Source organism: Microcaecilia unicolor, chromosome 1 (assembly GCF_901765095.1).
Source record: "Microcaecilia unicolor chromosome 1, aMicUni1.1, whole genome shotgun sequence".
NCBI classification, from domain to species: domain Eukaryota; kingdom Metazoa; phylum Chordata; class Amphibia; order Gymnophiona; family Siphonopidae; genus Microcaecilia; species Microcaecilia unicolor.
In genome coordinates this window covers 553,834,787-553,861,124 of record NC_044031.1, presented here as the reverse complement: position 1 = coordinate 553,861,124, position 26,338 = coordinate 553,834,787, and the positions used below count along the sequence as shown (strand labels likewise).

The 26,338-nt window shown below is 42.0% G+C and overlaps 1 protein-coding gene across 1 annotated transcript in view; it reads left to right on the top strand.

Annotated features, from left to right (window-relative positions):
• UBR5 (ubiquitin protein ligase E3 component n-recognin 5) overlaps positions 1–26,338 on the top strand; it is a 651,214-nt gene that overhangs the window by 89,781 nt on the left and 535,095 nt on the right. The window contains 1 exon segment of the mRNA XM_030189847.1: positions 1,207–1,400. Within this exon segment, the coding sequence (XP_030045707.1) occupies positions 1,207–1,400 (194 nt within the window).

Sequence of the window (26,338 nt, the reverse complement as noted above, 5' to 3'; positions counted from 1 at the left end):
TTTAGAATGTTTATAAACTGTTAATCCAACCTCTGCCATGATTGCTTATCTAGTACAACTATATTTTATACTGTTTAGCATGCCAACTGCTGAGTGTATGTGATACAGTTCATAGTGATTCTTAATTGAATAAGTGTCAGGTAATGTGATGATTCTGAATTGAATATGGCAAGGCAAGAACTTGCCTTTCTTGGTTTAGTCAATTGCCGGTTTTTATTCTTTGGAGTAAAAGGCCCATATGATTTAAACAGTCTAATAATAAAATTATTTTGATATGTTACTTGATTTTTTTAAAAACTGAGGGTTAAATGCATTTGTACTTGTTTATCTTGCATAACTCCTAAATTCCTCCTTTTTTCCTTCCCTAAGGTTATTCTATGTAAGCTGGTACTTCGGCATTTCTAATTCCTACTTCCCATGCATAGTTGTCTCTTGGAATGTTAGTTTTGATTGCCCTATTTTGTAATGTATCTGGATGAGGGACTGCAGAATACTGGCTTTAGAGTTTGTAGGCCAATTGGAGGGAAGCCTTTTTTTGGTAAGGAACTTTTTCCTATTGAGGACTGTATTAAATAACCACATCCAGCTCTTGGAAGGATTTTGTGTGAACACAAAAACAAAATTTATGGATCTTTAAGTACAGTCCTGAGAATTATATATATATTTGGTTAATAAAGGGGTTGGATTATCAAGTGTGTACATTGTTCTGTTTTTGTTGTAACCTTTTCAAGTTAAGTATTTTCGCATGTAATGTTTCAGTAGACCTCTCTAATAAAAACTCTTTTGAATTGCTTGGACCTACCTAAGATGCAGGCTAGTTTATTAGATAAACCTATAAATTGGTTATAAGACATATACCAAACAAATTATTGTTAATTAAATTTGGATATTTTTATCCATTTTCAGACCTGAATTAGATTTTCTGTATAATTTAGTACACACATCAAAATTTATTCACATGTAGAAATTTTATTTCTAGTCTGTATGAGAGACTTAGAATTTTCAGGCATTTTAATCATATGAATAACTATGCTTGAAAGGGTTGACATTTTAGAATGTTGCATGCCATATATAGACACAATTTTATAAATTGTAACTAGATATAATTGCTGCTAGTTGCATCCTGAAGGGTCTTTACTAGAGAGTGGCTTACTTTTATCCCACTGGTGTGACCCAATTGCATACCAGTTCTCCTTCTTCCCTTAGAGAGAGACTCGGAGCTGTTGCGTGAACGTGAATCTGTTTTACGTTTACGTGAACGGAGATGGCTTGATGGAGTCTCATTTGACAATGAAAGAGGCTCTACAAGTAAGGAGGGCGAATCAAATTTGGATAAGAAGAATACACCAATTCAAAGTCCAGTGTTACTGGGAGAAGATTTACAGTGGTGGCCTGATAAGGTATAAAGATCAAGTTTAATTTTCCTGTTCATTAACTTTCTCCACTTATCTATCCTAGCCTGTTCCCATCTGACTATGAGAGTGCTATCATAAATAACCTCCAGCATTTATTCTCTGTTCTCAAATTTCCATCATTGCCCATGTATTTCAGTTAGTCCTGTAAGCAAGAGTAGGATACAGCTATCTCCAGTTAGTTTCATTAATGATTTTTAGCCAACCTTTCCATATTGCTGACATAAAAACAGCAAAACGGCCTGTTGCCACTAAAAGGGGTTTTTGTCCATTGGCGTTTTTTTTTTCCTTTTCCCATTTTTTTTTTTTTAATTTAAAGGCAGCCTGTTAGCTGCAGACTCCCACTTATAAGGACTTATAATTCTGCTTGTCCTTGGAGAAACCAAAGTTGCTTAGCTGGAACTGATATTCTCCAAAAACGACAACATATCAATTCTTATGAAATTCGTCTGTCTCCCTAAGAAATTGGTTTCTAATACTAGCTTTTTACTGAACTGAGGTAGCTCTGCTCAGTGACACTTTGCATGTGGATTCTCACACATGCTTAGTAGAACATTTTTGGAAGCTTTGTTTACACCTCTGATTTGGGCTTTGTCAGATGTCTTCTCCCAATTGTGAAGATTGTTATTCTCCACCCTGGCTTTTACTTGGGAAAAGAAAAGGTCAGAATGTTTTTGTAAGTACTGTTTTTCTGTCAAGGGGCTGATCATAATTTTGGTACCCCAAACAGGCTCATAACCTACATTTATATGTACATACGTACATATATATATTTTGACTACATTTCTACAGACTTAACAGTTAACAATTGTAATAATAATCAGTATATAATATAGAATACAGTTTCCTTTTCATCCTGACCAGACCTGTGGGTAGTTGTGTCCACCGACTAGCTAATGTAGACAGAAGCAAAGTAGTTCCTTATGATTCGCCCTACAGGGGCACTGTGCAGGCACAGAGAATCAGTATTTTCTCTGTCTCTTAACGGGTGTCACACTGCAGGTTCTGGGCTCTGTTGTATGTCAGAAAATCACTCAGACAGCAATACTCCGGACTTGTATGACCAGTGTCTAAATTAGCCTTAAATTCTTGCTAGGCTGTCCACCATTGAAAGAATAATGCCAAAATGAAAATATATATTATTTATTATAGACAAAAAAAATAGCAATATGACAATATACAAAAATATGTACTGTGCACAAAATGTACCAAGGACTACATCTATCTGTGTATGTGTGTGTGTGTGTGTGTATATATATATATATATATATATATATATATATATATATATATATATCCTGAGAAGAGAACATCCACTCCTACTGTAGCTGAGATAATATTTAATCATCTCTCTGACCTCATGTTCAACTTTCTTTAAATCAGTCACCTTACTTTATAACTCTTCTTACTCTCTTATGTATCTATATGTTATGTCTTTGCTTTACCCTTCACTATCAGTTATAATGTTCTATTACATATTGTGTTGACGTAAGTAGTATACTGTGCCATATTTTGTATTGTTTGAATATTTTTACTGCTGTAATTGGCTATTGCTTATGTTCAATCTATTCTTACTGTACACCGCCTTGAGTGAATTCCTTAAAAAAGGCGGTAAATAAATCATAATAAATAAATAATAAACTTAGTAGCTAAAGTAGGCTAATGACCATGTACCTGAGCAAACCTGTCCCTCACAGGCAAAAACCAAACTAACTAAACTTGAGCATATGAGGGAAAATTCCTGCTTCTCTCACCCTCATGGTCTGTTCTTCGGAGTCCAGATGGGGTGGTGAATTGGCTCCTCCTTCAGGCTCTAGCAGAATTCCCCTGTGAGCCCCTTCTGATCAGGATTTAGTCTGAGGTGCTTGGTTTGATCAGCTGGTTACTCCGTATGTAGAAAGCAACAGAGCTGCTTCGGAACTTGGCCTTGGTCCGGTCTTAGCACAAAGAATTACTGTTCACAGGTGTTTGGGTGAATCAGTCTCTTTCCTCTAGGAGAGATGCGTACACCATCAGATCTTCTCATCTTCTTTGTTATTCTTTCTCTCTCATGCCTAGCATTGGCATTCCCCTCTGGGTTCATAGATGACCATCATGGACCAATCACAAACTATCTGTCCAGGTCACGACAATGAAAGGGCCTTTTGGGCGTCCAGCAAGAACAGCTTATCAGTGCCAAACTCCGCTCCATGGTTTACAGATGTTCCTGGAAACACTGTCTCTGTGAAGTACGCTCCTACACACCTTCCCAGGAGATAAACTGGAAGACTAGTGAATGTAGTCATTAGCACAGCTGTGCCAAGAAGTAGTTTTCCTGTAGAAAATCTGGTTCATGTTGCATTCAGGCCTCAGGCTACTGAATTCATATTGGTTCAGCAAAGATGGTTCAGGCCTAACCAGGCTCTTCATCCTGTATGCTCCTGTACCAGCTTTTTGGTCATGTAGAGTTAATCTATTTCAAGACAAAAAGGGGAATCCATGAAGAAGAAAAAAGAGGCAAAGGGAAATACTTAGATGGTTCTGAGTCCCTTTTATCTGTGGTTGTACCCTCCTCCATTTGCCTGTAAGGATTTTTTTTTTGAGGTTCTCAGAAGGATAAGCAGATCTGAGGCTGGTTTTCAATAGAATGAGGGGTGCTTTTCACTACAGTTCTCCAATTATTGTGATCTTGAAGGTAAGGCTCAGGGTCTTGAGTCTGCTTCTTTTCCCCCCTCCACCCTTTTGGAGCACCTTTGCCTCAGGAATGATTACTGTTTTATTTATACAATGCATGGAACTCTTTCACATATGTTGGGGGCTATTTAGTTTCACTGTTCAGCGTAGATGGATGAAGGGGATGTGGTGTTTTGCCAGATCACCTCGTCCTTATTGTAGTCAAATTCCACTTGTTTGTCTTCTGAATGACTTGTGGTTTTTCAGCATGTTTCTGTGGTTATTTTATTTAACGGCAATACGTGTTCTCAACAGCTTTCTTAGACACTGTGGTGGCAGACAGTCTTCCTGCTTGAAATTTTCTGCTCAGAATGCTGATCTACCATGTTAGTTTCAGGTCAGCATGAGGTATCAGTTCACAGGACAGTGCTCTGTGAGCTCTCTTGCCCTCTGCTTTTGTTTTCTCAGTCTAGGTGCGCCCAGCACTGATGCTGTGATACGTCATGTCTAATTAACATGGAAGTTACCTTTTCTCCCACACTCCTCGCAGAGTTGGCTGCGGAGGTGTCGGGGTACTACTTTCACCCTTCTGTAGATTTCAACCTCTTCTTCCACCTCAGTGCCACTGCTTTTCTTCCTTTGAAGTTCACTCCATCTGTCTATTCACTCCTCTGCCTCTCCGAGTAGCAGTAATTTATTTACCCCCTGATGAGTTCCTCTCTTCCTCACTGACTTTAACATCTGGCTTTTCTTCTTTCTTGACCCTTCATCTCCTTCCCTCATTCTTGGGGATTTTAACATTCATGCTAATGATCCCGCTGATTGTTATGCTTCTCAGTTTCTTGCTTTAACATCCTCTTCCGTTCTTCAACTGTGCTCCACTACCCCCACTCAACAGAATGGCCACTGTCTTGATCTTATCTTCTCCAACTGCTCACTCTCCAGTTTCTGCACCTCAGCTCTTCCCCCTCTGACCATCATCTGATAACTTTCACACTTAAACACCCTCCCCCAGTCCCATTCAATCTCTACCAATACATTTAGGAATCTTTAGGCTATTGACCCTTCTACTCTGTACTCCAGTGTTTCAAATCTCTTCTCAACTACTTATGTTATCTAAGTCTGTTAATGAGGCTGTCTCTTCCTATAATACTACTCTCTCCTCCGTTCTGGCTACTCACGCTTCTCCCAGTCTCTGTTCTGTAAGGTGTACCAAACCCAGCCTTGGCTGACCTGTACAGTCTGCTACTTACATTCCTGTGCCTGCTCTGCCGAACGCCTTTGGCTGAAATCCCGTGCTAACTTCATACATTTCAAATTCTTGCCAACCTCCTTCCAGTCTTCTCTTTCACTTGCCAAACAGGACTACTACATCCAGTTGACAAATTTTCTTGGCTCAAACCCTCAGTTCTCTTTGCCATACTGAACTCTCTCCTCGTGCCTTCACCTCCAACTCCCCTTTTACTTTCTTCCCAGACTCTGACTGAGTACTTTCATGATAAGGTTCACAAGGTTAAACTTGAATTCTCAACCAAGTCACCTCCACTTCCCTTAGTTCATTCTCTCAACCCTCCTTCAACCCCTGCCTCCTTTTCTTCATTTTCTGAAATCACTGAAGAGGAAACTGCACATTTTCTTTCCTCCTCGAAGCTATCTGTTCCTCTAATTCTATTCCCACCCATGTACTTAGCACTCTCTCTCCTACTGTCATATATTCAATCTTTCACTTTCCACTGCGACTGTTCCTGATGCCTTCAAACATGCTGTAGTCATACTACTCAAAAAAAACCTTCATTGAAAGCTCTGAAGTAAACCGATGTTGGATTAAAAACTAACTGAACAAATAAAGACATAATAAAAAGATCTTCAGAATGTTCATATTCTTCAGATTAATATAGTGAAGGATTTATCCAACTTGAGGAGGAGAGCTGAGTCATTTGAAAATTCTATTAGGAGTAATAATCTCCGTTCTCTTAATTTTCCAAAATTGTTTGCAGTTACTCCCTATGATATGCTTATATTAAAGAAATATTAGGTGTTACCGAAGAAAGTATTCCACCTTTTTCTCAGGCTTATTATTTGTCTGCTAAATCCTATGTCTGATCAGCAGAATATAGCTCAAAATGATCCTCCTTTGGATGTTTATGCTCTTTTGGAGACTTCAGATACTGACTCAGCTGTAGCACCAACCTTGGTGGCTACAGTGGTGTTGGCACCTGATAAAAATTGGTTGAAGAGAAGTTACTTCAAAAATAAAGAAAAGGCTTTTTGGGTCTTAGAATTCAAAGTTTTCTGGATGTTTCCAGAGACACTCAGAAGAGACAGCAGCAATTTTTATTGCTGAAACCAGGGGTTCTTCAGTTAGTGTCTACTTTTTTTCCTAAGTTACCCTTGTAAATGTGTAGTTAAATACTAATCAGTTTAATATGTTTTTTTTTTTTTTTTAAACTTCTTATGTCACAGCTTTCTTGGTATGAAAATGGATCACTGGGGGGTAATTTGTACTTGTGATCGGCTCTGTTCTTTGGGTTATTGGAATCCTGCACATTTAGGTGTATTTACTTTGTTACCTTAATTTTCCCCTTTTTAATATAGATTCTCCATTGTTTGTAACCTTGGATCCTATAATGTGGACGAGTAGGATTTTCAATGTATAATTTCCTTTTATTTTGTTTATTTTCTTCCCTTAAAGAATATTTATACTTAGAATCATACTTTTCTGTACCAATCATTTTTGCTTGCTTGTAAATATGAAATGTTGTTAAATAAAAAAACAAAACAGATTTTATGCTACTTACCCAGGAATAAACAGCAGATTTCCCAAGTCCATTTCAATAATGACTTATGGACTTTATTTTTAGGAATTTGTCCAACCCCTTTTTAGACCCCGCTACGCTATCTGCTTTTACCACAGTCTTCGGCAAATGACTTCCAGAGTTTAATTATACATGGGGGGGGGGGGGGGGGGGGGTCTTTTAGAAAGGTGACTGCTAATCCCTAGAGACACCCATAGAAATATATCAGCATCTCTACCTTTAAGCGTATGCTAAAAACATTAATACGCCTTTGTAAAAGGGGCCCTGAGTGAGTAAATATTTTCTCCAATTTTGTAGCTTCATTGCGTACTCCCCCGCCCAGTCCTTTTCTTTTTGGAAAGAATAAACAAGTGATTCACATCTATCCATCCCACTCCAATGGAAAGCTGGCAAGTTAGGCAACATTATAATAATGGGTGATCTCAATTACATCAGGGAGTGCTAGGGAAGTAAGATTCCCAGATACAATAATAACTGCTTCTTGGGAGCAACTGGTCCAAGAACTGATAAGAGGAGGAGCTCTAGTTCTTAATAGAATGCAGGGCATGGTATGAGAGGTAACAGTGTTGGATCTGCAGGGAAACAATGATCATAACATCAAATTTGAGCTATCTGGAGTCAAGTCACTAAGGAAATCTACTGTAGCTGCATTTAATTTTCAAAAGGGCGACTATGACAAAATGAGGAAAATGTTTAAAAAGAAGCTAAAAGGATCAGTTGCAATGGTTAGGACTTCAAATCAGTAATTGATGTTGTTTAAAAATACCATCATGGAAGCCCGACCAGATGTATTCAATGTATTTCCAGGTGTTAAGAAGAGCAAACGACAGCCAGCATGGTTAAAAGGTGACGTGAAAGAGGTGTATTGGAGCCAAAAGGACATTCTTCAAAGAACGGAAAAAGGATCCAAATAAAAATTAGAAGCAACATAAGCACTGTCAAGTTAGATGCAAATCATTGCTAAAGAAGGCTAAAAAAGAACATTAAAAAAAACTTGCTACTGAGATAAAAACTCAATAGTAACACTTTTTTTCAAGTACATCAAAAACAGAAAGCCTGTGGACCTTTAGATCATGAAGGCGTAAAAGCAGCCCTTAGGGAGGCCATAGCGGAGAGATTGAATGAATTCTTTACTTTGGTCTTTACGGAAGAAGATATAAGAGATCTACCTGTACCAGAAATGGTTTTCAATGGTAAAGTTGTGGATGAACTGAAAGAAATCATGGTGAGCCTGGAAGATTTACTGAGCCAAATCGACAAATTAGAGTGATAAATCACCTGGACCGGATGATATACACCCCAGGGTACTGAAAGAACTTGAACATGAAATTGCTGATCTGCTGTTAGTGATCTGTAAGCTGTGGTTAATATAACACCAATTTTTTTTTTTTTAAAGGGTTCCAGGGGTGATCTGAGAAATTACAGACCGGTAAGCCTGACTTCAGTGCTGGGCAAAATAGTGGAAACTACTATAAAGAATAAAATTACGGAGCATATAGATAAACATGGTTTAATGGGACAGAGTCAGCATGGCTTCAGCCAAGGGATATCTTGCTTCACTAATTTACTTCATTTCTTTGAAGGCTTGAATAAAAATGTGGGTGAAGGCGATGTAGTGTATCTGAATTTTCAGAATGCTTTGACAAAAGTTCCTCATGAGAGATGCCTGAGAAAATAAAGCGTCATGGGATAGGAGTCAATGTCCTTCTATGAATTAGGAATTGGTTATTGGACAGAAAACAGAGGTAGGGTTAAATGGCCATTTTTCTCAATGGACCAGTGTTGTTTAACATATTTTTAAATGATGTGGAAATTGGAACAAGTGAGGTGATTAAATTTGCAGATGACACAAAACATATACAGATTGTGAAAAATTGCAGCAAGACCTTAAACTGGAAGACTGGGCATCCAAATAGATGAAATTTAATGTAGACAAATGCAAAGTGATGCACATTTGGAAGAATAATTTAATCATAGTTACCTGATGCTAGAGTCCACCTTAGGTGTCAGCACTCAAGAAAAACATCTAGCAGCCAGATGCACAAAGGTCCTGGTAAAGAATCACTATGTATTTCTACCTCGATTAAAAACTACCAATTTAGAAAATAAAAGGATTCACATAGCGAATGGCATGCAAATGAGCTGGTCGCTGCTTTTGTGATCAGCTCATTTGCATGTGATGGGGGTGAACCCAGTCGGCAAGCTGAGCATACACAGAACAGCCAATTGCTAAGTGTGGCTACTGTGCGCATGCTACAAATAGCTTTCATACATGCAGACAAGCTGCATAGCTTTTTTTTTTTTTCCTGCCGTCTCTAATTTCTTATGTGAGGGTAGGGTTGCGATAGGCAAATTGCTTTCCTCCACTTCCCTCAGCAGGCAGCTTAGAGCTACCTGTCCGCTTCTGATTGGCTATTAATATGAATGAGCCCCTGGATAGACGGTGAGCTGCAGACATGGCTGGAGCATGCACCCATTCGGTGTGTGAGTGGAGGCATGTTGCATACAGTGAGGGTAAAGGAATTGTTGCTAGCAGTGGGGAAGTGGTTTGTTGGGACAGAGGATTTCCAGCGGGATACGGTGCTTTGTGTACTGGCTCTGGTTTTACTCAGCGCTGCTGTGTGGGAATGTGTTGTTCTTTATAGTGCTGTTGGGCTGGAAACTGCCGCAATCATGTTGCTGTTGCCAGGAACCTGCAGTGTTGGGTGCTTTCCACTCTTCTGCTTGCAGATGTTTGGGGGTGGGTGGGTTGCAGATAAGGCAGCAGGAAGGCATGTCGTAAATTCCTGGCCAGGGGCGCATACGACACTTTTGATGTGGCATCAAGAATCTCTGCTCAAGGTATAGCGATGGACAGACTCTTATGGTCTCTGACCTAGGCCATTCGGTCCAGCAGAGGATGGCGGATGTACCTTGCCGGGGGGATAACCTTTTCGGAGAGAAGGTGGAAGACCTGGTCGACCAGATCAAGAAGCACATGGATGCTATGGCTTCTCTCTCCTGCCAGGTGCCTTCTGCTACATCCTCCTCATCTAGGAGGTTTTTTGGGGGGTTGTGGAGTGCTCCCTATTCCTATGCTAGGCGTAGGTACACTCCGGTGTCCTACCAGCTAGTCAGGCTCAGCCCCAGCGCACTTGTTCTCATTAACAGTGTGCGCCAAAGGCCCCTGCTGCTCCCCAGCAAAAGCAGGGGACGGGCTTTTGACTGGCTGCATGGAAGCATATCCTCAATAAAAGTGTCTGTTCCGGACAACTTGCCGGTTGGGGGGAGGTTAATGTTTTTTCACCAAAGGTGACCTCTCATAATCTCCGACCGATGGGTTCTTCAAATAGTCCGGTTAGGATACACCCTCAATCTGGAATCAACACCTTCAAATTGTCCAATGGGAGCTCATTCATATAGCTTTCAGCACAGGCAGGTACTTGCAGAGGAACTCTCTGCCCTTCTAAATGCCCATGCGGTCGAACCTGTTCCACCAGGGGAAGAAGGGCTGGGATTCTATTCTAGGTACTCCATGTGCAGAAGAAAACGGGGGATGCGTCCCGTCCTAGACCTAAGGGCCCTGAACAAATTCCTGGTCTGAGAAAAGTTCAGGATGGTTTCCCTCGGCACCCTTCTTCTCATGATTCAGGAACACGATTGGCTATGATCTCTGGACTTGAAGGAGGCTTACACACACATCCCGATACTTCCAGCTCACTGTACCAGAAATGGTTTTCAATCAATCACTCAGGGAAATCCTGTTTCGCCGAGACTTGGCTGCATCAGGGGAAAAAATTCTTTCAAAATTCACATCCAAGGAACAAATACGCCCCGTGTTGCTACCAAAGGCAAAACAATTTCATAATGGCGCCATTATGAAATTGTTTTGCCTTTGGTAGCACATGGGGCATATTTGTTCCTTGGATGTGAATTTTGAAAGAATTTTTTCCCCTGGCGCAGCCAAGTCTCGGCGAAACAGGGTTTCCCTGTTGGGACATATGAAGATAGCAGAAAGCAAGATTATATATAATAAATTCGAGCGATGGATTGATCTGCTATGATGGACATTAGTCTAACTTTCGACATCCGAGATAAGTAACATTTAGTTACATTGTTTTGATTTTCGTGGCTCCATTTATGAAGTATTTTAGAGGATGGATGGACAAAATTTATGACAAGATTTTTGACCCATGATTAAAGAGGCACGCTTTCTTATTGTAAGGTGTTTCCTTTGGAGGGAGGCGGTGCTGGTATTACTGAGATCTTTTTTCTCCACTTATTTGCATGTTAAAATTTCATGTAATGAATCCATGCCTTCCTCTTAATACTTGATTGCAGTGTAGAAACTTATATATTAGTGTTTTCTAACCATCATCACCCCGAATGAGGGGTGGCTTCTACATCCCAATCTCCAGTCTTTGACTCTCATGGCCTGGATGTTGAGACCTTAGAATTCGCCTCCTTGGGTCTTTCAGAGGGTGTCTCCCGAGTCTTTTTGCTTCCAGGAAAGATTCCACGAAGAAGTGTTACTCTTTCAAATGGAGGAGGTTTGCCGTCTGGTGTGACAGCAATGCCCTAGATCCCCTCTCTTGTCCTACACAGACCCTGTTTGAATACCTTCTGCACTCCGTAAGAGTTCACCTCAGCACAATTAGTGCTTATCATCGCCGTGTAGAGGGTAAGCCTATCTCTGGACAGCCTTTAGTTGTTCACTTCATGAGAGGTTTGCTTTTGTCAAAGACCCCTGTCAGACCTCCACCAGTGTGATGGGATCTCAACATGGTTCTCACCCAGCTGATGAAAGCTCTTTTTGAGCCACTGAATTCCTGCCATCTGAAGTACTTGACCTGGAAGGTCGTTTTCTTGGTGGCTGTTACTTCAGCTTGTAGGGTCAGTGAGCTTCAGGCCCTAGTAGTGGATGCACCTTATACTAAATTTCATCACAGCACAGTAGTTCTCCACATACACCCTAATTTCCTGCCCACGGTGGTGTCGGAGTTCCATCTGAACCAGTCAGTTGTCTTGCCAACATTTTTTCACCGTCCTCATGCCCACCCTGGTGAAAGCAGCTTGCACACCTTGAACTGCAAGAGAGCATTGGCCTTTTACGTGGAGCGGACGAAGACCTTCAGACGTTCCTTCCGCCCAGTTGTTTGTTGCTTTTGATCCCAACAGGAGGGGAGTCAGCATCGGAAAATGCACAATTTCCAATTGGCAGCAGATTGCATTTCCTTCGTTTCTGCCCAAGCTGGACTGACTCTGGAGGACCGTATCACGGCTCATAATGTCAGAGCCATGGCAGTGTCGGTGGCTTACTTAAATTCAGCCTCCATTGAAGAGATTTGCAAAGTTGCAACGTGGTCTTCAGTCCACACATTCACATCACACTACTGCCTTGAGCAGGACACTTGACGTTACAGACGGTTTGGGCAGATGGTGCTGCAGAATCTGTTTGGGGTTTAGAATCCAATTCCACCCACCTAGGCCCGTTTTAATCTGTTCCAGGCTGCACTCTCAGCTACCTATATATAGTTTCAGGTTAATCTATGTTTTGTCCTTGCCGTTGTGAGGCCCAGTTGACCAATGTTTATTGTTTTGCGTGAGCCTGGATGCTAGGGATACCCCAGTTCGTGAGAACAACTCAGCCTGCTTGTCGTTGGAGCAAGTGAAGATACTTACCTGTAGCAGGTATTCTCCGAGGACAGCAGGCTGATTATTCTCACAAACCCACCCACCTCCCCTTGGAGTTGTTTGTTTTGTTTTTGCTTTGGACCTTAACTGAAGAGCGTGGTTGTGCGGCGGGCTGGAAGTCAGTTCATGCGTGCTTGGTGTGCCACGGCACGCGCTCCAGAAGGCTCTGTCAAAAGTTTTTTTTTCTTTTTGCTATTGCAAATGCCGGTTCCTGGGGCAACGCGGACGTCAACTCATTTGTGAGAATAATCAGCCTGCTATCCTTGGATAATACCTGCTACAGGTAAGTATCTTTGCTGTTCCCACATGCTATCTTTTTTTTTTTTTTTGTAGGCACAGGAAAAAAAAAAAGATTTTAAATGCTCCCAGATTCCATTCTAATTCATGTTTAATGTGGGATAAAATGCCATAAATAAATAAATAAATAGATAGAAACTCTGAATGTTGAGCGCCTGATTCTCATACATGAGGTCTGTTTAGTGGCCTTTTACCAGAAGAAAAAAAAATCTCTGCACATTCATGGTATCCTCCCCGCCCCAAAGAAACTCTGAATGTTGAGCACCTGATTCTCATAACATGTCTGTTTAGTGGCCCTTTACCAGGAGAAAAAAAAAATCTCTGCATGTTTACAGTATCCACCCCACCTGCCTATTCCAGACCTCCTCTCCGCTCCCCCGAGCCACAGGGTGCTCTCCTGGCACATACCTGAAGCCACCCTGGTGGTCTAGTGGATTCTTCGGGGCAGGAAAGATCCCCAGTCATTTCTGCCTGCTGCTGGTGCTAACGTTCTTGTTGCTGCATCTTCTTTAAAATGGCTGCTGAGACTTACAACGGGGCCTCGCAAGATTTCAGCAGAAGTCTTGACGTTATTTTTAAAGAGCGATGTGGCAGCACGAGGGTCATCACTGGTAGCAGGCAGGAAAGGCTGGGGATAAATACAGGCTCTGTATTTGTTATAGGCAGGGTCTAGACCCTTACATATGCACAGGCCTTTTCTGGGTACAGCTGAGTTGTTATATTACTAAATTATATGAGAGAGTGGATTTTGCTCATCCCTGTCTTTTTCAGAGAACAATTCACCAGGTCAGTGCAGAGAAGGCGTATTTTTCCATAGAGGAACTATTCAAATGAGCCTATGTAGTGATATATTTATATCACTACATTATATCACAAGACATTATAGCTGGGGTTATTAATAGAGAGTTGCACTGGGACAGAAATCTAACCTGTCCTTGCCCGTCCCTGCAAGAATTTATTGGTACTTAAAAAAAAAAAAAAAAAAAAATTCTGGTCTATGTTTCTCTTTGGGTTTGAGTCGCAGCACTTCAAGGAAGAAACGGAAGTTGGAACTTGGAAACACTCTGGCATGCGCATGGAAAACTTGTCTGATTTGCTGGCACTATATGTTCAGAGGTCACGTGCACATGCCAGTAGGTCAGGTAACCTCTGATGCTCGTATCTGTGTCAGAACTGAGACCTGTGCAACTCTGTCTAGAAAGTTTCTATAAATTTCCTCCGATTTCAAGAGTCATTTTCACATCCTGTTTGATCTCTTCCCACACCCCTTTGGGGTTGCGACCATCAGTGGTTAAGATCCCCTGCAGTATACAGTGACCATCAGCATATACAGCATTTAGAAGTATTCTTACATCTTGAATACTCCGAGCTAGCTCTTTGTCACTGGCTGCTGGAGACTGTAACAAAATAGGAAATTAAAGGTAAGAAAAATCCTTTAACACTCCAGAACATTTAGGACTAGCCCTCCCAAAACAATACAGTATTGAAACTGCTTGTCATATATTAAAGAACTGGTGTGGTTTAAATTTTACTTCTGTTTTATATGTATGGTTCTCTATGTTAAGTAGCATTCTAATATGCACATTACATTTTTAGCAATTCCAATGCAAAACAATTTTAGCGCAGGTTTTATTACATAGTTCCCCAAAATGTAATGTGCATATTAGAATGCTACTCAACAGGCTGTGTAGTGGGATTGAGTGGCTGAAAATTGAGAACTAATATTTGATCTTGGAAAAAAAAAAAGAATAGCAGTGATCGTTTAGTAGTGGAATGGTTCATTTATTTGTAGACAGGTTGTTCAGCCATGCAAATAAGTGATGTCATCGCATGGTAACAGTGTGTTAAGAAGCTGTCTCAGGAGAGCGGAAGTGACATCAGCTTCCTGAAAGGGTGCCAGATTTTGGACTCCAATTATCCCGCCTGATATAAAGTTTTAATCTCACATAATTGGCAACTTTATCGCACAACTTCCTTTCGGATTTGCTTAGATCACTGACAGATCACAGAAGACAAAAGCGGTTGATATAAAAGAGACTCTTTGACAATTTCAGTGGACAGGGTCTGAGGATGCCATGCAACAGGCATCACGGCCAGCTTCATCTAAGCAGGTTCAACTGGAGCCTTCCCATAGTGGGTCAGAAGATGGTGATGACTTGGAGCCTGTTAATTTGCAGAGTATCTTTCGAGAAGTTCAGTGTTGCTTTCGAGATTTAAGAGTGGAGTTAAAAGAAATGCACGGTGAACCTGAGACGTTCATTAATATTATGCACAAGGATATGCAGGGCCCATTTTGAAGACCTGGAGGTGCAATTTGAAGAGCAAAGAGAGGTGGTGTCTGATTTACAATCTAAATACTCTGCCTTAGAGTCATAATTTAATGACTTTGACTTGCAATTTAAACTGGATGACATTGAGAACAGAGGCCGTTGTAACAATTTGAGATTCAGAGGAGTGCCAGAGAATAACAATCAGGAAAATGTTCCGGGTGGTGGTTCAGGCTCTGTGCTGCCAGATTTTGGGGCTTACCGAGTCTGTTCCTACCATAAGGCACTGTGTGCGGCCTTGGATAATAGACCTCAAGACATGATTTTGCAAGGTGTACTGATAAAGATTCGATTCCGCCGAAGGTGCAGACTTTCACGGTTTATCATGATCTTTCTGCCTTTACATTGGCTAAGAGGTGGAAATTTACATCTGTTTTGGAATTACTTTGCAAGAAACAGATTAAGTACTGCTGGCTTTTTTGCTTTAACTGTTAATTTTCCACTTGAGGGAACACTATGCAGAGTAAAGTGGAGTGGAGGAGTGGCCTAGTGGTTAGAGCACCAGTCTTGCAATCCAGAGGTGGCCGGTTCAAATCCCGCTGTTGCTGCTCCTTGTGATCTTGGGCAAGTCACTTAACCCTCCATTGCCTCAGGTACAAACTTAGATTGTGAGCCCTCCTGGGACAGAGAAATATCCAGCGTACCTGAATGTAACTCACCTTGAGCTACTACTGAAAAAGGTGTGAGCAAAATCTAAATCCTATATAATAAAACACACCTCCAACATTCTGAAGCTGACTGCATGGCTGAGGCATTCCTGCTCTCTGTATCCATCTCCTGAATTGACATCACATACTTCCGGGTTTGTCACAAGCAGAAGTGACCAACCACACGAGGTTTCTCGGCTTCAGAATGTTGGAGGTATTTTCTATTAAATAGGATTGGTCAGTTCCTTGAAGCATAGCCAGAGCTTAGCGTCCTGCACAGTAACGCTCAGACACCAGAGGGAGGGAGGGAGGGGGGGGGGCCTGACACCAGAGAGGTGGGGGGAGGTATCTCTGTCACACACACACACTCTCTCACAGTCAATGTCTTTCTTTCTCTCTCTCACTCTCACACACTGTCTCTCACATACTCTGTCTCACACTGTATCACATTCACTCTCTATGTGTCACACAGTCACTCACACACTCTCTTGGTCTCATACACTCAGTCTCACAGAGAGTCTGTATCTCACACACACTCTCTCTCTCGCACACACTCTCTCTCTCGCACACACTGTATCTGTGAGAAACACACTCTCTCTCTCTTACACTGTCTCACATACGCACTTATACACATTCTCATTCTCACACACACACACTCTCTCACAGACACACTCGCACCCAGACTCACTCTCTCTCACAGACACACTCGCACCCAGACTCACTCTCTCTCACAGACACACTCGCACCCAGACTCACTCTCTCTCACACACACAGTCACTCTCACATACACTCTCTCAAACATACACACTCCGTGGAAAACCTTTCTAGCGCCCGTTTCATTTGTGTCAGAAACGGGCCTTTTTTTTACTAGTAAATAAATAAATAAAATAAAGTGACCAGAAGACGCTTGGAATTTATTATGGGAGGCAGGTCTGGTTACTGCAACATCTGGTCCTAGAGAACCCTCCTCTAACTCTGTTCCAAAGGCCAAGCATTAGGCTTGGGCACCCAGTAAAGGGAAACAGCTTCAACCCCACTTGGATTGTGACCAAACCTGAGATTGGGGGGTGGGGGTGGGGGGGTGGGGAGGTGCTTTGACCCTTCCGTCACTGTATACTGTTTATCTTCAGATTTTTGACTCTATTATTTTTGGACCTATTTATTGCAGCCCTTTTGGGTGTCCTCTTTCTTTTTGGGGAGAAGGGTTCCTTCATTTTATTTAAAATTGCAAAGTTGTGTATGACTAGTTTGCAGAGGCCAAAAACTCCTTCTTTAAGTCAGGACAAGCATGCTATTACAGCAGTATACTGTCCTGACCTGGAGAATTAGGTTTTGGTCTCTGAAAGCTAGTCATAACAATGTATTTAGTCCAGTATAAAGGTGTCATCTTATTTTTATTTTTTTAAATCAATATTAACTTTTAAAGTGGACTAATATGGCTGCCACATTACTTCATCCTAAATTAAAAATAAAATTATTTTTTCTACCTTTGCTGCCTGCCCATTAAATTTTTGAAATTGTGTTGGTTCTGGTCTCTGGTTACTGCTTCCTTGTTTTCTTTTACATGTCTTTCCACGGGTCTCCTGTCCAATATCTCCGATACTCTCCAGCCTCTGTCTCTCTCCCCACTTTTATCCAATATTGCACTATCTCTTTCTGTTACTTTCTCTCTCTCTCTCCCATCCCCACCTATCCAGCAGTGCTTCTTTCTTTTTTTCCTCCCCATCTATCCACCGCCACCCTACAGCATAGTTTCATTCTTCCCTCTTGTTGTACCTCCGCCACCGGTTGCGCGCTAATAAGCAATGATAGAAGAGCACGGGACCAGACGCTCTACTTCGCCAGCACTTCCTGTGACGGTCCTGCCTCCTCTGATGTAAACTTCCGGGACTGGCACAAGAAGCACTAGCGGCGCTGCAGAGAGCCGGGTCCTACACGTTTCTATTTATGAGTGCGGGTCCGGTAGCAGCTGTGCAATGGGAGGAAGCCAAACTCTGTTTAAGAACAGGGGTGGATGGGAGGAGAGAGACAGTGGATCTGGCAGGCAGGGAAGGTCGTGGTTCGGGTTGTGGAGGCTTAGCCTACCCAAGCCTCTTATACGGGGTGCCTATGACTGTTTCTTCACACCATGCGTTCAGCTATTTTGGATATTAAAAGAAGAGTGGCCTAGTGGTTAGAGCATCGGTCTTGCAATCCAGAGGTGGCCGGTTCAAATCCCGCTGCTGCTCCTTGTGACCTTGGGCAAGTCACTTAACCCTCCATTGCCTCAGGTACAAACTTAGATAGTGAGCCCTCCTAGGACAGAGAAATATCCAGTGTACCTGAACGTAACTCACCTTGAGCTAGTACTGAAAAAGGTGTGAGCAAAATCTAAATAAATAGTTGGAAACAGCAGAACCGCATCTTTAATTTATGGGTAGACAATAGCATCCTCCCATGTTGTAGGCACTATACCATGTTGAAAACTGGTAAGAACCATTTGGAAAAGAAACAGAAGTAATGCTTCTTCAAACATTTTTATAAACTTAGAAGATATTGGATTGTGTGATGCAGTTGTCAGCCTATATAGCCCGTAAGGTCTTTTGCACCAAAGTAGAGGACAGTAATGCAAAGAAAATGTTCTGTTTAGTGAATTCCTATTATGTTGAAACTTAGGAGCTAATCTGGACATATTCACCAATGGTGAAAAAACTGCTAGTAAAAAAAAAAGTAAAATAAACTTTACCTTCCTAGCATTTACTCACATGACTTTTATCCAGTGAATATTGGGGTAATTGAAATCACATGACCAAATAAAAACAGAAAAGAAACAGCACACGTATCAGAAGATCAAAAATCACTATGAAATTTGTCATCATGGGTCAAAAAAACCCCCTCCACTTTAAATGTTGTGCATTATAACTCAAATAAAGTCACAAAGACATTTACTTTTCACTAGGGCTTGATTTAAATGAAATCCTTCATAAATTCAAATAGAAGAGTTCTATAGACAATCTCTACAATTATTCAATGTTCAATATACTTAGCTTTCATTCAGTCCAATCTTCAGCCAAAAAAAAAAACTTTTTGCAACCTCTGTGGATTCGTTCTTTAAAGGGGGGAAAGGGAATTGGGACTTGATTATCGCCTTTTTGTGGTTTTTGCAACTACATTCAAACCGGGTTACATATTATATACAGGTACTTATTTATACCTGGGGCAATGGAGAGTTCAGTAACTTGCCCAGAGTCACAAGAAGCTGCAGTGGGAATTGAACCTTGTTCCCTAGGAACAAAGTCCGCTGCACTAACCACTAGGTTCTCCTCCCTGTCATCTCCTTCATACTCAGTTGGAACCAGGCCCAGGGGCACAGATATCAGGCCTTTGATTGCAGATTTCTTGCTCTGTGCAGAGTTTGGCACATGTGGTATGACTCTCTAAGGTCTTTTTTCTCCACGTTATTTTCGTTTAGGGAATGCCTGAACATCACTGCTTATTTCTAGGATATCTAATAGCAAATGGCAATATTCTACTCGATTATGGTAAACATACCTCCTAATTGTTTAAGTAGAATTTATTAAGCATATGCAATCAGCATAGTGTTGTTAAAGCAGGGGAGTCTCATAAGTCGCTAGGGTTTAAATTCAATTCTTATAACCTTATTTACAACAGTTGTAATCATCGGCTCACCCTACCAACCACCTTCACTGCTATTTTTTATGTAATTTTTTTTATAGATTTTATCTTTTTTTTGTTACTCTGCCAATGCCTGAGTATAGATAGGCTGTCTTGCTGATTGGTGCGACAACAACCCCTTGAGAAAGCCGAGTATGCGAAACAGGCACCTGTCGGGGAGAGTTCCGCACTTCAAATCAAAAGCTAAGTCAAGCTATGTTTTGAATATGTCTACAGCCTTGTCATAGTATTATACTGTCTCACTGTGAAGCTCCTAATGTGTATGCAATATTAAGCCCAACCACACATCAGGCATTGGCAGAGTAACAAAAAAAGATAAAATCTATAAAAAAATTACATAAAAAATAGCAGCGAAGGTGGTTGGTAGGGTGAGCCGATGATTACAACTGTCGCAAATAAGGTTATAAGAATTGAATTTAAACCCTAGCAACTTATGAGACTCCCCTGCTTTAACAACACTATGCTGATTGCATATGCTTAATAAATTCTACTTAAACAATTAGGAGGTATATTTCTAGGATAAGCAGCATAAAATCTGTTTTACTCTTTTGGGATCTTACCAGGCTTGTGACCTGGATTGACCAGTTTTGGACACAGTATACTGGGCTTGTCCCAGTATGGCAGCGCTTATGTTTTTGTTGTGATCTAACAGATACTTCATAATATATAAATATGAAACACTAGTGATTTTTGTTTTTCTGGTAATTGAAATGACCCATTTTTATAGTGTTGCCAGATTTGCTAGCTTCCCTAATTTCTGTTAACATTTCATCATCTCTTTGTTCTGGTATGGTGGATGGTAGTATAGCCCTACCAGTATTCTCTTTCCCTTCACACATGGAATTTCTATCCATAAAGATTCCAAGTTGCTATCTATTTCATGCTGAATTTTTATTCTGTTGATTCAATTTCATCTTCAACATATAGCATTTCCCCCCTCCAAGTTAATGTATCCTTTCATTGTAATATAATTTGTACCCTGGTAACATAGTATCCCATTGTTTATCCTCCTTCCACCAGTTTCCAATATGCTTTTAGTGCTATGTACTCTCCCATTTTTATTTTTGAGCTTCAGACATTTAAAGCGAGATATACATTTTTTGAAATAAAAAAGAATAGAAATAAATTTGTATGCAGACATTTCAAAGTGTGTTTTTTTGTTTGTATTTAGAAGCTGCTTAGCAGCTGACAAGGATCATTTGTTGTGGGTTTTTTTAAACTTGAATTCCAAGATAGAGAACCTAGAAACTATACCTAATACAGGCAAACAATTCTCTAAAGTAACATAATATACAAAAACAAAATAGGTATAGTAGCCTCCATCATTGGAAGGAAGGAGCAAGAATGAAAATGAGCTACAGTAAACAAGATTCTTATCTGAATCTATATTTAAAAGTGGCATCCTTAGATTACAGACCCCCCCTACTCTAAGAGTAATAACAATTGGGTACTTGTATCTTCATAGAAACCTCTCTAATTGAGAAGGGTCACAAAAAAAAAAAACCCAAATTTATTTCCCTGCCAAGAGATCAAACATTTGAATAAGAACCTTAACAAAGGTCTCTCCCCCTCCCATCTGCAAAACTTCAGTTTTTAACTCCAAAAATCGTTTCCATGTTTTCTAATAACTAGCACTGAAAGCACTCAGACATTTTATAATATTTATTTTCAAAACTGTTCATCACAGTGAGTGTGTGCCAGAAAGGCTCATTTGTAAACCCAGTCTTACCAGCAAAAATTGAGAGCGTCTTAGTCTCGCAAAAGAGTTATTAAAAGCCAGTGTAAAGGTCACATGATGCTAGGCTAGGAGGAGGACGCCGCAGAATGGAGCTCTGAGGCTTCTCGGATAACGTCTTGCCCCAAGCAGTATTAAAGTCTGTGCAAAACCCGTAAAAAGGTGATGTAATTGAAGGAGAACACCCCAAGTGTAAGACAGGAAGATCAACTGACCTTCAAGAGCACGAGAATGTCCTCTAAAGTCCAGCGGAAGGAGGGAACCCAAAACCGCGGAGGAGAAAACAAGATGTCGGAGCATGGCCCCTTGGGAGAATTGTTGGTAGGATCGGCGTGGGTGGCAGAGATCGCAGCAGAGGCCTCGGCATTGCTGGAGACCTCGGTGGACCAAAAATTACAAAGAATTTCAGTCAAGTTGGAACAGAAGGGACGGAAAGCTGGAGGGCTTGCGGGCTGACATGACAGGATATCTGCAACAACTATCCGATGTGGAAGATCAGTGCTTACAGCACGAGAATCAGCAACAAACGCTTCAGAAGAAATTGGCACAAATAGAATCGAAAATCGAGAACTTAGAAAACAGAGCGCGTAGGAATAATTTCAGAATGGTGGGATTTCTGGAGACAATAAAGGACTCTGACCTGAGAGAGTTCCTTGAGGTATGGCTGCCTAAAGCCAGTGGTGTGCTGGAGCCAGCTTGCACCGGCTCGCATGAGCCGGTTGTTAATTTTCCTTCCGACTTGTGAGCCGGTTGTTAAACACTGCGAGCCGGCTCTCCTCCCTCCCTCCCGCCGGATCCGTCCCTCACTGACCTTCGCATTCTTCGGGGCAGGCAGTCTTGCCTGCCCGCTACCAGTGCTGACTCTCCCCCACTGCCGATTCGCACTTTAAAAATGGCCGCCGAGACTTCCAGAGGCGGCCTCACAAGACTTCTGCTGAAGTCTCGGTGGCCATTTTGAAGCGCGAACCGGCAGCGGGGGAGAGTCAGCGCTGGTAGCGGGCAGGCAAGACTGCCTGCCCCGAAGAATGCGAAGGGCAAGGAGTCGGTGAGGGACCGGATCCGGAGGGAGGGAGGAGAATTCGTGGAACAACTCGGGAGGGGGTGGCAGAGGAGAGAATGGAATCGCTGGGCATTTGTGGATGAGGGAAGAGAAGGGTCGCTGCGGGTATGGGTGCATGCAGGGGAGAAGAGGGTCACTGCTGGACATGGGTGGATGGAGGGCAGGGGAAAGGAGGGTCACTGCCTGGGTTTGGGTGCATGCAGGGCAGGGGAGAGGAGGGTCGCTGCTGGACATGGGTGGATGGAGGGCAGGGGAGAGGAGGGTCACTGCTGGACATGGGTGGATGGAGGGCAGGGGAGAGAAGAAATGCTGGACATGGATAGAGGGGAGGGAAGAGTGAGGAAGGAGATGAGATGAGGGAAAAGGAAGAGAGGAGAAAAACTGTACATGGATGAAGAAAAGCTGAGGACCAGAAATGAAGAAGAAAGGAGGAAAGGAAAGAAATAAATGGAAAGGAAGCCCTGGAAACGGAGTTAAGAGGACAGATAGCAGCAGAATCGGATACTGGGCCAGCATGATCAGAAAAACAGTCACCAGACAACAAAGGTAGAAAAAAAATCATTTTATTTTCATTATAGTGTTTGGAATATATTCACTTTGAGTATCAGGTGCTCAACATTAAAAGTTTATATTTATTTACTTATTTATGGCATTTTATCGCACATTAAACATGAATTAGATTGGAACCTGGGATCATTTAATTGTTTTTTACTGGAGTAATGCATTGCCGCCACCCCCCACCCCCCTAGGCTCTCTCCTTGGCTATAGGCAGCTCTGCAATTTGGGGGGGGGGGGCGCAGAGGGGGACCAGAGAGAGAGCCTGTTGTTAAACATTTACCAGCACACCACTGCCTAAAGCGCTAAAATTACAGATGCTAGAAAACTCTGAGGATTGAATGTGCTCACCGGCTAGGTCTGGTAAGGCATTCCTGCCCGAGAATTGTAATTTTCAAACTCTTAAACTATGCTCATAAGTAGGAGATTCTGAGAGCCTGGAGGATGGCGGGCAAATTACATTATGAACAACATAGCATACTTTGCTTCCAGGATTTTTCTGCTGCAGTTGCAGCACAACACAGACAATTTGCTGAGTCAGGTAATAAGAAAATACGCTTCGCCTTGCTTTATCCGGCACACTTGAGGATCCAGTATGTCGGGAAGACTCCTTTTTTTACATCGCCCGCTGAGGCCTTACAATTTGCTTCAAGCATAGACTGTGATTCGGAGAAGGGGAGCATCAGCGGGTACAACCTGAGGTTTTATTTTGGTTTAGAGTTGAGGAAGAATGGTGATAGCGCTGACTGAGGGAGGGGAGTGTGAAATCTTCAAGGAGGTTGCAGTGGAATTGTGAGAGATGTTTTCAGCTAGGACCCTGACAATGGGGTTTTGGAGGAAACGCAAAATGCCATTAGTTTATAAGGGGTTTCATTACATGTGCCAACCTTCAACGAGTAATCTTGAGTAAGGGGTAGAGTTCTGTTATTTAGAGACATGGCACAGGGCAATGTTCTTAGTTCTGTATATGGGAAAAACCTAAACAGTTGAGAGACACCCAAGACTTTGCATATTAAGTTGGCTGGACATATTAAGGGTTAGTTTTCATACATGATAGTGGTTTCTACTTGGGAGGGGGGCATGAGAGAGGCTACGACGTGATCAGTTCTCTAGAGAGAGTACGGTTATTAGGGAGGGATTGGGAGGGAGAGAAGTTTTTTTGTTTTTTTTTGAAGTTAGGAATTTGCAGAATTGTTGGGGACGATGTGAAGGTGGAATTGGAGAATATGTGCATAGCATGGGAGGGGGTGCCCAGGGGCTGGGGGGCGCTCTCAGGCAAAAGTTCTGGTTCCCTTTATTACAATATTACAATAATGAATTGGGATCCTGGGATCACTTAAGTTGATACCTTGGAACATGGGGGGGGGGGGGGGGGGGGGGAGGAGGTCTCGTCACCCATCAAATGCACACAGGTGTTGCAGGCCTTGTACTGCCACAAAACGAATGTAGCATTTCTGCAGGAAACCCACTTGACCATGGCAGAGCATTGCAAATTTCAAAAAGGTTGGGTGGGAAACATGGTAGAGGCCCCGGCGATAAATAAAAAATGCAGGGGTAATGATACTTTTCCGTAAAGGGTTGCAGATACAAATCAAATCGGTTAAGCATAGCCCTAAAGGTAGATATGTATTGACAATGGTGGAACTAGAAGGGCGTTCACTAATACTATGTAATATATATGCCCCTAATGTTTTTGACAAAAAGTTTTGCCGAGGTCTCATTGACCTGCTTGAGCCCTTATCATGGGGGAAACATCATTCTTGGAGGCGATTTCAATATGGTATATTACCCTCAGGTGGATAAATCTACCCCTGCAATTCAATATCTGAGTTATTATTTAAGGGGCCTGCCTTTCCTTTGTACAACATTGGACTTGGTCGCTGTGTGGAGGGTGTTGCATCCTACGCTCAGGGATTATACACACCTGTCAAGGGCACACTCATCACAATCGCATATAGATTATTTTTAAAATTTTTCAAGTTCCCTTTTTTCACGAGTTCCGGTGGCAGAGATTGGCCCATGTGAAGTCTCGGATCACTCTCATATGGATGCAACTGGAGACTAACACGAATGTGGATTGGGGGGGGGGGAAGTTGGAGATTTCCATTAGAGTTATATCAGGATACCACTTTTCACAGGGGAGGGAGGGAGGGGTGGGCGAGGATGTGGGGAAACAATGGTAGATAAAGGGGAGGAGATGAGTCAGGGGATAATGTGAGGAACGGCCTGGTCGATAGACAACCTGTAAATATACATGATGGCCCTTAATTGTGTGACTCTGAATGTAAGAGGTCTTAATAGTCCTCAAAAGCGTAAGCAGATGTTCAGAGGAATGATACGAATGAAGGCAAATGTTCTGTTTCGTCCAGGAGACGCACTTGAAACGCGAGCATGAACGGTTAGTGGGGCATAAGAAATACCCCATGGTGTATTACGCCTCTAATAGAGAGGGGAAGAAAAATAAAGGGGTGCTAATAGCGGTATCAGGTGCATATCCATAGATCATACAGGAAACGATAAGAGATCCTGAAGGGAGATATTTAATGCTGGTGGCCTCATTATATAATGTACAATATACTTTGATTTGTGGGTACGCTCCCAATGAAGACCAAAAAGGTTTTATAACAGAACTGGAAACAGTAATCCAGAAAAAAGCTAAAGGGCTTCTCTTGATAGGAGGCGACTTTAATATAACATTGATCCCAAAATTAGATAACTCGGGAGGCACAGCGGGATATGCCCAGAAAGATAGGGGAGCACTGAGAAGCTGGATCGCACGGGAGGGGTTAGTGGATATTTGGCGAGAGATACATGGGACAGAGAGAGATTACACGTATTATTCACCCAAATATAAATCCTACTCCAGAATTGACTATTGGTTGGGCGATGGAGCCATAAAGAGTAAAATATTACAATCCGACATTGAGCCATGCCCTTGGACCGATCATTGTATGGTGAGGTTAGTAGTAACTATAAATGGGGAACGAAAGAGACGTAGAAACTGGCGTATGAATGAGGCTCTCCTATTTAGACCCTAAAAATATGGGAGAGATTGAAAAAAGCTTAGAGGAATACATTAAGTTAAATGATACAGGGGAGGTCCACCCGGTGAACGTCTGGGAGGGAATGAAGGCAGTGATAAGAGGTCAACTAATTGCCTTGCAGGCATATTTAAACAAAGAAAAAGAAGATAAGGAAGATAAATTAAGGGGGCAATTGGAAAGGCTAGAAAGAGAACACAAGGCTAACCCCACAAACGATCAACAAGAGAGGGAAATACATCAGATAAGAGGGCAGCTCAATGAGATGCAGTTAGCGGAGATAGCGCTGCAATTGCAGGCAGTGCAACAAGAACATTTCGAGTTTGGCAATAAAGTCAGCAGGATGCTAGCCCATAAGCTTAAAAAACGTGAACAGCGTAATTATATAACTGCAATACGACACTCGAAGGGCGACTTGCTTACTACATTTGAGCAGATACACGAAGCT